Source organism: Podarcis liolepis, assembly GCF_965112155.1.
Source record: "Podarcis liolepis genome assembly, chromosome: 17".
Taxonomy (NCBI): domain Eukaryota; kingdom Metazoa; phylum Chordata; class Lepidosauria; order Squamata; family Lacertidae; genus Podarcis; species Podarcis liolepis.
The window spans coordinates 43,534,508-43,546,894 of NC_139571.1; the positions used below are offsets into that span (position 1 = coordinate 43,534,508).

Genomic DNA, 12,387 nt, shown 5'->3' on the forward strand with positions numbered 1-12,387 from the left:
GATCTTATAGATCTGACATCATCATCATCATCATCATCATCATTATTATTATTATTAAAACTTGAATACCCTGTTTCATCTGAAGATCACAAAGTGGTTCATAACATAAAATACAAAATGAATACACAACAAACCTCTTCATTCATCCCTTTGTGGTATACTGGAATGCTATGCAGTAGTGCCTAGTCATAGTTTCCCATTTTTTTGAACTGGAAAACTATGATTGCCAGCTTCAAGACAAGCAAAGATCCTGGGGTCCCCCCCCCAAATCAAGTGGACTATAAGCAAACTGTGGTTTGAAATTTGTTTTAAGGTTTTGACTTGTTCCTCAATTGTAGCCCAGACTTGAGAAACTCAAATACATATGCTAGGTGCCAAATGATTCCTTAAACACGGGTAACAGTTGCAAAAATGGAATGCCTAGTTGCCATTTTTGGGCAAGACATTTTCAATATGACTTTTTGGTTTCTAAAATTCATTCTGATTGTGCAGATAAAATATAACTGATAGAATTCTCCCGATGGTGGAGGTGTCAGGGGCCATCCTGGTGACCAGGCTTATTCACTTGGTCGCAAGTGGTTGATAGCCAGATGCACACAGTGGCGGAGCTTCATGCTCCGGCATCGGGGGGGCAGAGAGTAGGTGGGGCGGGGCTGGGGCACGTCCTGGGGGCGTGACGCACCGCCCGCAGGGGCTTGGCACCCAGTGCGCGGGTGGCACCCCACTGGGATCGCGCTGCCGGGGGCCGTGCCCTCCCCCCGCACTCCTCTTCTTCTGCCAGTGGATCCACATCCGCCTGGCACCTGGCTAATTTCTAACTGCTGTAGCCACATTTCCCCATAGTTAGACAAGCATAGAATTATTAATAATTAGAATATCCCTGGTTTAATTATAGTTTGCCTGAAGAGCAAAAGCCTTGTTCATCTTGTGGATTATTAAGATATGGTTGTCTGAATGAAGCCATAGTCATTTTATATTCTATACTGTTCACTTCACATATAGAATTGCCTTTTGTTTAGGGATTTTGTTTTGTATTTAGCCTGTAAAAGATGTCAGAATGTCTCATAAAATATAATCTGAGAATAACTGATTTATATAGCTTTGAATCTGAGGAAGTGCAAAACCAACTGCCTTCACTAAAGTGGCTAATTTTGAATAGTGAAATTGCTTGAGTGTGGCCTGAATGGCAGGAATAGGCTGACCCTACAATTTTAGGGTCTGCTTTTTCCCTCTTTCTGGAATTCCCATGATCCATTGATTGGCATGTATTTAAATTTACAAAGCAGAAAAGATTTCTTCACAGTTAAAACACAAATTGCTCCTGAATATTCATTCAGACCAAAGCCCGTCTAGCCCATCTTTTCTCCCACAGTGGCCAGTGAGGTGCTTTTGAGAAGTTCACAAACAGGATTTAATGTTAATAGCAATCCCCTACTGTTTATGTCTGGTGTCTGCTATTGAGGTTCCATTTGGGGCTATTATTGCTATCAGTAGCCATTGGTAGGCATATTCAGTAAGGAAAAGTAATTTTTTTGAAGCTATCATAGGGCTAGAAACACATTCTGTTCATCATGAGCCTCTTCTTCCTTCCAACTCCGAAATGGAAATGTGGGGGAGGTTTGTTGAGCCCTGTAGTATTCTGCCTCCCAACTTTTGAAGCAAAGGAAAAGCAGTTCACTGTCGGCATATGACAATAACAACTGCAAGAAGGAAGGAATGTGGTGCTTATGCGTTGTTTTGTAAGTGTCCCAGCAACCAGCATGCACTAGACCTGGAGTCCCCACCACAATGGCAGCAGAAACTGCACTATCCATAAACATCTCCCTTGGCACCAAGACCCTCTGCTTTTCCTAATTTTAAAAAATGTAGATGCTTAATTCTGCATGGAGCTGAGTATGTGCCCAATTAACCATGTTGGGTTAAGCATCTGCTCATATATCTCTGGCACTGAAATCAACAGGTCTTAAACATGCTTAACTTTAGCTTGATAATGTCCCAAGTTCTATTAGAACTGTCTTTCTTAAATGGACTGAGAAGGCATGTGTGTAGATAATCCTAGCTACTGAAAAGTGGTTGTGTTACTAATTAGGCAGAATGCCTGTCCGTATTACTGGACAGTGCTGCATAAACATAAACCTGCATGTCCACATGCTAAGTATCTTGATAATACTTTTTTGTGAACTGAAAATAATTGCTTTGGGATCTGCCAAGAATACCTAAAAAGTCTGGAAAACCCTTGGTTGCTGATAACCTATGTACAGATACTTTTTAATATATTGTCAGGATGCTTTTTTCTGGTGTGTGTGCTGTGCGATACTTGGGAAGCCCAAGAATCTCAATGATACTGTGTAGTCAATGTGCATGAAAGAGGAAAAATAAAATTTTGTTTTATAGCAAGGTTAGGAAACATGATCTGGCCAGTGAGTGAGATGCTTACCTCTCCTTTCACACACAGGCCACCTGTAAATCACTTGACATCATTGCATAATCTGTTAAAAGTTCAAAGGAGTTTTGTACAATTGTCCATCTGTTGTTTGGTGGTTATAGCAACCCCCTTTGAAGCTGTGCTTTCAGCACCAGTCATCTGTAGGCCTGGGCGAAATATCGATATATTGTCCAAAACCGGTTTGAAGTCCATTTCGTGATATCTGTTTCATAATTTTTGACCTGGCAATATATCACGAATCATGGTGTGTGTCTGTCTGTGTGCCATGCAAAAATTACAGTGGGAAAAATGATGAAGCCCCTGAATCTCTTGATTCCTGCAGCCCCTGTTAACTCTGCCGACTCAGCTGCAGGGGGCAGCGAATCACAATGCAGCAGAAACCCTGAAGTCAGCCAATGCCTCTACATCCTTATTTTGGACATCAATATATCACAATGTTTAACTGATGGTGTCAGGGAACTGCCATCGGTTCAGGAGGGAGAGAGGAAAAGCCAGGTGGATTACAGAGAGCCCCCAAAGATCGTGGGAAGCAGCCCCTCCTCAGCGGAGGAGAGTAACCACGCCTCCAGTGGAGAGGAGCTTCAGGGCTCGGAGGAGGCGAGTCAGTGCCAGGACACCTTGCCTGGGCAAAGCGGGGAGGAGAGAGGTCCTCCGTGACCCACGCCCTCCTTGCGCACTAAGCTTTCGCGCCGAGAGGGGAGGCGCAGACTGGGCGTCAAAAAAAGTACTTTGCTGGGGAAGGTTTAAGGACTGCCCACTCACAGATTCTGCCAGTGAATGAGCCAGCCACGGGAGAGTGGCACTCTGGACAGATAAAGTTTATTTTGGCATCAAAAGCAAGGCTTCACAGCTGAGCTGGAAGGTATTTGCCTGCTTGCTCTCGAGCAACCCCTTGGAACCCTAACAGATGGTATATCACAATGTTGAAAACCAGATACTGCCCAGCCGGGAGCGCACTTTCAAAGAGGGTCCCTGTAAACGTCAGTTAGCTCATCCTTGGTTAAAGAGAGATGTAATGAGTCCCTAGGACACTTCCTGGAGATGGTGGTCTGATGCAGAGGAGGAATGGGGTGGTTTTGGGGGAGTCTGATCTGGCGAGAGCTCTAGTGGGTAGGGGTTTATGGTTATGGCCACCAAGACATGGATGATGTAGGGGAAGGTCCTAGTGGCATTGGGTGGGGGGAGATTTGGATCTCCAGGAGGGCTTGAATGAATTATCTGTGGGTCTTCTGGGTGCTTCTGTACCTGCGAGAGAACTGGCTAGAGAGCCCTTTCCTTTCAGGAAGAAGCCTTCCCCCTAGGAGAGGTACCTAGGTAGTCAGCTACTTTTGGCATCTCAATCTCAAAGGCCACAGTGACGCCAGTGGTGGTGCAAGCTGACACTGCATGTTTGGCCGACTCAGAGGAGTGTCTGGCCGCCACAGTGTGGAGTGTATGTTGCTCGTTGAATCAGCAGCTTAGCAATACCTAGTCATATAACTTAAAGCTCTGTTGTGCCTTATTTTGTCACCTGTAGACCTGTGTTTGGGCCCTGTGCTGAATTCCTGAATAAAACCTGGTTGTGGTGAAAGCTCAAGTTCTGAATTTGATGAGTGGAGCCAGGACAGGAGGTGCCTTAAAGTATCTGCAGGGGGGGAGAATGTTCCTAAAATGGAGCATTTTTGCCTTTGTGGAAAAAACTTCATATAGCTTCCTCTGGAAAGAAAAGAAAAACCTCATTTTTTTCTTTCTTTCCAGGGGAAGCTGTTTGTATTCAAAGCATTGGAGGAAGCACTTTGAATACAAACTGCTTTCTGTGCAGCTGATCTCAGATGATGGTTGGGATTTCAGCTGTGCAAGGTTCTTTTCAGGCTCCTACTATCAGCAGATCATTGGTGCCTGCAGAGAGTCTTTGAAGCACTGACAATCAGCTGATAGTTGAGGCTTCAAAGTTCTCTGCAAATCCCTTTTGACACAGCTGCAACTTTACTTGCCCCAGTGGTTTTAGTAGGCGTAACTCAAATATGTTGGAGAAATTGTAGTCATAAAGGTGCATACTGTGGTAGGATTAGGAATGCTTGTTAGTGGCATGCTTTCTGTTTGAGGTTTCTCAGGAAATAGTTCAGATATTGAAATAAACCATGGAGCTTACCCCTCAATTATGTCTATTAAGTATATATGAGCATAGTAATTCAGACATTAAAAGAGTTACTAATATTTCTAATGGCAGAAAGTGAGGAGGAATTAAAGAACCTTTTAATGAGGGTGAAAGAGAAGAGCGCAAAATATGGTCTGAAGCTCAACATCAAAAAAACGAAGATCATGGCCACTGGGCCCATCACCTCCTGGCAAATAGAAGGGGAAGAAATGGAGGCAGTGAGAGATTTTACTTTCTTGGGCTCCATGATCACTGCAGATGGTGACAGCAGCAGCGAATTTAAAAGACGCCTGCTCCTTGGGAGAAAAGCGATGGCAAACCTCAACAGCGTCTTAAAAAGCAGAGACATCACCTTGCCAACAAAGGTCCGTATAGTTAAAGCTATGGTTTTCCCAGTAGTGATGTATGGAAGTGAGAGCTGGACCATCAAGAAGGCTGATCGCCGAAGAATTGATGCTTTTGAATTCTGGTGCTGGAGGAGACTCTGGAGAGTCCCATGGACTGCAAGAAGATCCAACCCCTCCATTCTGAAGGAAATCAGCCCTGAGTGCTCCCTGGAAGGACAGATCCTGAAGCTGAGGCTCCAATACTTTGGCCACCTCATGAGAAGAGAAGACTCCCTGGAAAAGACCCTGATGTTGGGAAAGATGGAGGGCACAAGGAGAAGGAGATGACAGAGGACGAGATGGTTGGACAGTGTTCTTGAAGCTACAAACATGAGTCTGACCAAACTATGGGAGGCAGTGGACGACAGGAGTGCCTGGCGTGCTCTGGTCCATGGGGTCAGAAAGAGTCGGACACGACTAAACAACAACAACAACATTTCTAATAGCATCCTATCGATAGTTCAAAAACAGAAGAATATGGAAATATGGAATGCCTGGACTTGCCACTGTTGTATCACAATGTATGGGATGTAACCATTGTGGACAAACTATCACATCAGTTATGAGTAGTTGGGAGCAAGGAAACTCTAGATTAGTTTTTTGCTATGTTCACACCACACCAAACAATAATATGCTCCTTCCTCAGTCAAAACTTGATCTGAATGTTGCATTAAGTGTCTTTTAAGAAACAGATACTCAGGACTCTTTCATAATACAGTTTCTCCTTGTTTCCAGGACCGGCGGGTCTGGACGGAGCAGGGCTGGAGATGAGTGATTAGTGAATTATAAACATTTTTATTTGAATGTATGAGGAATGGATATTTTGTACGTATACCGTATGCATATTGTTGATTTTATGCTTTATTAGGTGGCAACGTGTCCACCATCTTTGTCTGCTTTTTAAAATGTAGATTTTTTAATACAAAATCAAGCATAGAACAAGGTTATCTTAGAAAACAGGTCAAGAGACATAAAAAAGTGGCCAGAGACATCAGTAATACATTCCAGACTTTTGATCTAATAGAAATTATAACAAGTCTATAAAAATAAAAACACAATTAACATGGATATCCCTTATTTACCAGGTGGATGAATTTCATTTCTAGTGAACCTTAGCTTTATACTGTATTAATAAAGATAATAAATAACCAGATAAAGAGAGAATTGGGAAATGACTTAGGAAATAAAGAGGAAAAGAAAATTAAATACTTAGGAGTTTGGATTGCATCTAAAAATCTGAACTTATTTCAAGATAACTATAAAAGTGTGTGGACCGAAATTAAAAACGACTTTAAAAAATGGGAGCAAATGAATCTGTCATTTTTGGGTAGAATATCTGTAATTAAAATGAATGTTCTCCCCAAAATGATATTTTTATTTCAATCATTACCGGTAATATCTAACTCCAATTGCTTTACACAATGGAAAAAAGACAGACTAAACTTTCTATGGCAAAAGAAAAAAACAAAGATTAAATATAAAATACTAACAGATGAAAAACATGAGGTGGGTTTGCTTTCCCAGATTTGAAATTAGATTATGAAGCAATCTGTTTAAGATGGATGAAAGAGTGGATCAAATTGAAGGGTGTAAATATACTGGATTTAGAAGGTGCTGATCTGATCTATGGGTGGCATGTGTCTATCTCTGGTATAAGAAAACTAGGGTACACAAGGGATTTTTAAATCAGGTGTCTGTCTAAGGTCTGGATGAGGCATAAATATATTTTAGAAAGTAACACTCCTGGTTGGTGAAAGCGGTTGCAGTAAAAAGGATAAATATGGATAGGATCTGAGAAAAGAACAAAGACCTCCTTGAATATAAAATGGCAACATAAAACTAAGAGATAGGGAGGAGGTGTCAAAATTGGATACTTGACTGGTTTCAATACTTCCAAACAAAGCAAATGTTTAAAAAAGATAAACAGGATTTGTACAAGAAGAATCAGAATTTGAAAAAGCGATTTTAGGGTCTAACAAAAAAAATCTCGAAAATATATAAACTATTGCTAGAATGGGAGACTAAAGATGAACTTATAAAGGAGGCAAGAACAAAATGGGCTATTGATATTAGGCATTTTATTGAAATTGCTGAGTGGGGAAAAATATGGAATTAAATAATGAACTCTGCATGATCATATAAAAGAAAATATGCTAAAAAAACGCAATATAGATGGTACTGACACCAATCAAACTGACTAAAATGTATAAAAGAAGCTCAAAACTATGCTGGAAATGTCTAGAAGTAGAGGGTACATTTATTCATTTATGGTGGAAATGTAAATGAGCAAAGGAATTTTGGGAGATGGTGTACAACGAGTTAAAAATATATTTAAATTCCCATTTCCCAAGAAACCGGAAGCACTCCTTCTAGGCATACTTGGGAATGAGTTACCAAAGAAAGCTCACAGCCTATTTCTATATGCAGCAACAGCTGTGACGATAGTATATGCCAGATATTGGAAACAAAGAGAGACCCCAGGGAAAGAGCAATGGCTAAATAAATTAACTGAATATGCAGAGCTTCCCAGTATGACATCCAAAATAAGAAATCAAGATGACAAAAAGACGAGGAGTGAGTGAGAATATCTAGGGGAATATTTACAAAAAAATGTCCTCAAATATAAATTCCAGGTAGGGGATACTTTGTGACCAACAGGAGACAATATAAAAGATACTAAAGTGTGGAAAATAAGATGAAATAATTGATGCATATGCAGCTGAGCAAGAATTAAAAAGAACTGTCATGGAATGCTGAGTGGGAAGTCGAAAAGAACTACTGTATAAGAATGGAAAATGGTGTAATTGTAAAACTGAAAACAAAAAAAGGATCAGTTCTTTCCAGCACAGAGTTTCTGTTTGAGTGCTTCTGCAATGTTAACCTTTCAGTATTGATTTTATTATAGTATTTTTCAGTGCTTTGCATATTTAGAAGAATACGTTTCTCAAAGAAGCAACCCAGTTGAGTTCAGGTTATTTTCATAGTTGACCAATATACTCTATTGTAACTAACACTGAAAAACAATAAGGCAGCCCAAATCTTACTGATATTCTGCCAAGTATAATGTAAGAACTTTTATCTTTTTGTGTTCTTAACCCTGATGCTACTGATAACCTGAATGCCAAATCTTCAAAGTCTTCAGAGAGAAGAAGCTAAAAGGAGAACTGGATAGGAATGCTTTTATCTGCAGAAAAGTAGAAATGTGTTACAGTGGGCATCATGTGTCCCAGATCTCTGACTTTGCACAGCAATGTCCTTTTTTTATCAGGAAGTTCACTGGCAGTCTCACCTGAACAGCACTTTACAGGTTTTAGCCAGATACTCAAGCTTTATTGCAGTAGTTTCAGTAAAATCAGTAGATCCATATTCATTGGAACAGTATAAGCAATAATAAATATGTCAGCTTATATTTCTCCATCTTATGAAAATAGGAAACTGCAGAAATAAAATATATATATAGTGGAACAAATAAGTAGTTGGGAATACTCTTTTTTATAAGGAAATGCCTATTAAAAAGCTATCTCTCATAACACAGTTTTCTATATGGACATATACCTTGTGTGATATTTTCTTTTGTAATAGATTTTTCCATATTAACTGTCTCCCTTTTTGTATATTCCAGGAGACAAAGATGGCAGCAAAGTGACCACAGTGGTAGCAACTCCTGGACAGGGTCCAGACAGGCCTCAAGAAGTTAGTTACACAGACACCAAAGTGATTGGAAATGGATCTTTTGGTGTTGTGTATCAAGCCAAACTCTGTGATTCAGGAGAACTGGTTGCCATTAAGAAAGTTCTGCAAGACAAGAGGTTTAAGGTAAGAAGTAAGAAAAGTCAAGAACATTCATGATACTGTTTATTCTGTTCTTATGAGTCAGTCCTTGATGAATGATGTTTCCCTAGGGAGTATATTGTGAGCATTGACACTGTAGTCTTATGATTGTATTTTTGTGCAGGATATATAGGAAGGAAGCTGGAAATTCTGCCTTTGAACTGTAATGCATTTCTTTTGACCTTGTAGTGATGTGATGACATCTCAATAATCAGGTGGAAAGAAAACTACTTTCTTAGTCATTTCATTTTTAAAACTTCAAATTATTCAGATATATTAAGGTTGCACTGCTTCCTTTAGGCATGTTCACCCATGGGTAGTTGGAGATTTCCCCTGGGGCAGTCTATTTCTTGCTGGGAGGGTGTCTGGAGGAACCAGCAGAATGTGATTCTTTTGTGCCCAGTCTTTTTATCTGTTGCCACCAGACACTTCTCCCATCGAGAAACTGGAGATTGCTCAAGCATCTCTGATCAGCAGTGGCCAAAGGACTCAACAGCTCCCTAACTATGCCAGTTCCTTATACCAGCCTTCAGACCAACTACCAAGTAATAATACATTGAGCCAGTGGGAGATTTACCCCTGTCACTGCTTCCCAGGGATAGATGAGGATCTGGCTGAGTCACTCGACTGCTGAGCAGTACACCTCTGCTGAGCAGATCAGCCTCCATCCAAGTCAATAACAGGGATGAACCCTATGAGGCAGAGTGAAGCAACATGGAGGCATTTAAATTTCTGGTGATACTGCTGCACAGGGAAGGGGCAAGAAAAAGGTGGTGGTTTCAGTCAAAGTTCCTGACCCCTTATAGCTCACCTGGTCCTTAGAAATGGATCAGAACCAGCTATTAACTGGCCAAAAGAGCGCGAAGGGACAAAGGGAACCTGGGCTTTAGCTTACAACTCAGTGCTTTCCCCAGGCACCCTGAGTGACAGAAGTAAGGACCTGGACAACTCATACACCTACAAACAGGAGACCAAAGTTTGGGATTCACTATTTCCTTAACCCTTCACTTATTAGAAAATAATCTTCATTGGTGTGCGGGATCTGGAAGAGTCTTGGTCACTTCCTGAAGTAAAGGAGGGACACAAAGATTCAGTGGGAGGGAATCAGGCTCTGCGATGTAATATGAGCAATCAAAATTAAAATTAACTCCAAGCTAGAAAAGACTGTTTTGTATTTTATTGTGGGGTGGTGTAGGGTTTTATTGTGGAGGGTTTTGAGGTCCGCCTCCTCTCCTTGCTTGACCCAACAACCTCCAAAGCAAATACCATATTTTTCGCTCCATAAGACACACTTTTTTCCTCCTAAAAAGTAAGGGGAAATGTCTGTGCGTCTTATGGAGCGAATGCGTGTTCCCTGGAGCCGCATTGCCCAGGGGCGAAAAGCAGATCGTGCTTTTTTTTTTTGAAAGAGGGAAGGCGGTGTTGAAAGGAAGCTGCTGATCAGCTGATCGACAAGCAATCGGGAGGGAGATAAGGCTGTGGGTAAAGGAGGCTGCCGGGGGGGGGGGAGGTAAAGACCTTGAACTTGCAAGGAGAGGAGACAGGAATACTAAAACAAGCAATGAGGAGAGAAATTAGAAGAAAAGGAGGAGTAAAAAAGTGCTCCAGCTAAGGAAGAGATGCTAAGGGAAGGGGTTGTTGAAACGAAGCCACTGAGCAGCTGATCGGCAAGCCATCAGAAGGGAGATAAGGGACGCTAGTGATAAAGGAGGCTGCCTGGGAGGGTGGAGGTAAAAGCTTGTGGATCCTCAGGATTTTTGCATTGGGTCACCCCAAATTCACTATCAGATCACATAGCATGTCCATGGCTACAGCCTGCACCAAAAAAATAAAATAAAAATGCATCCACTGTTTCATGGGGCCGCAGTGGCGCAAAAATGTGGTTACAAAGCACGGATCCACATGGATCTTCAGGATTTTTGCATTGGGTTACCCCAAATTCACCATCAGATCACATATCATGTCTGCGGCCACAGCATGAACCACAAAAATCATACATCCACTTTTCACTCAGAATATTTTTTTTCTTGTTTTCCTCCTCTAAAAACTAGGTGCGTCTTATGGTCAGGTGTGTCTTATGGAGTGAAAAATACGGTACAGGGTTCAGGAGAGATGTTTTCTTTGGAACTGCAACAGAGGAGGAAATCCCTTATTGGTTTCTGCTCTGATCCTGTTAATTATCAGCCTTCCTTGGCTTTGAAGTTTGTATTTAAAAAACCAATCCTGTAGGCTAGATAGAAAGATGCAATTAATGTTACGTGTAATTTGGCCCTGAAGTGGATTTGAAAATTATTTGTTGAAAGAGATCAGGGAAGTGGGATACATGGAATTATTCTCATTTTATCCTTGTACAGCCATATGAAGTAGGCTAATCTGCACGATAATGACTTGTTCAAGGCTACTGAGCTACCTTCATAGTTAAGCAGGGATTTGAACCTAGGTTCTCCTGAGGCCCAAATGAACATTCTAATAGCTATTGTACTATTCTGGCTCTCTACTATGGGTTCCGAAAGTTTCATCTGATGACCAGCGTACATGCAGACTCAAGTAAATGTGTTGTTGCATGGAGTACCAAGAAGATATTGAGGAACCAGCTTGCTTTAGTTGGAATTGACCTAGTTGTGTCCATTTGATTGTCTACCAAACACATATGAATATTTTATAGAAATGGAGGTAGTGTGGAATGTTCTTCTGATTGATACTTTTGCTCAGGTCCAGGTTGTTCCTGGAAGTGGGCTTTGTGAAGTTACTTCTTTTTTAACCATCTGAAATGTTAATTAGCTATAACTAGTTTAAATGGGCTGAGAGAGAGTAATAGGTCTCTGAAATTGAAGGATGAGCTGGTGCAGAGAAACAGCCTGAAAAACAAGTACTGTATTTTTCGCCCTATAGGACGCACTTTTCCCCCTCCAAAAATGAAGGGGAAATGTGTGTGCATCCTATGGGGCGAATGAAGGCTTTCACTGAAGCCTGGAGAGCGAGAGGCATCGGTGCGCACCAACCCCTCTCGTTCTCCAGGCTTCAGGAATCTATCCACAAGCCATGGGAGCCCGGCGCGAAGTCGCGCAGCTCTCCCACGGCTTGTGGAGAGCTTCGCGCAGCTCTCCGCAAGCCGTGGGAGAGCTGCCTGCAGGCTTCGAGCTTCACGCAGCTCTCCACAAGCCGTGGGAGAGCTGCATGACTTCCCACCGGGCTCCCTAGGCTTGCGAATAGCAGCCTGTTCTGGGGGCTGGGGTCGGGGGAACTTCGGGCTTCCCCCGCCCCAGCCCCGCGCCGGGGGGGGAAAAATAATTTTTTTCTCTTTATTTCCCCCCCAAAAAACTAAGTGTGCCCTATGGGCTGGTGCTTCGCAAAACAAATCTCCTATGGGCTTGCTTCGCAAGACGACAATGTCTTGCGAGTTCCTGCTGGTTTCCCCCCCCTTTCCCCTCCCTTTTTCTAAGCCGCTAAGCCGCTTATCAGTTGATCCGATCAGCAGATAAGCCGCTAAAAGCCGCTAATAGCGCTAATCCGCTAATCCTTCAACCGCTAGACGAAGAGAATCACAGAACGGATTCTTTTCGTCTTGCGAGGCACCACTGTATCAT

General features: G+C 42.0%; 1 protein-coding gene across 2 annotated transcripts in view; it reads left to right on the plus strand.

Moving 5' to 3' along the window:
- GSK3B (glycogen synthase kinase 3 beta) overlaps nt 1–12,387 on the plus strand; it is a 63,369-nt gene that overhangs the window by 13,328 nt on the left and 37,654 nt on the right. For both annotated transcript variants that reach the window (XM_083481875.1, XM_083481876.1), the window contains exon 2: nt 8,592–8,785. In XM_083481875.1, the coding sequence (XP_083338001.1) occupies nt 8,592–8,785 (194 nt within the window). The remainder of the gene's footprint in view (nt 1–8,591; nt 8,786–12,387) is intronic.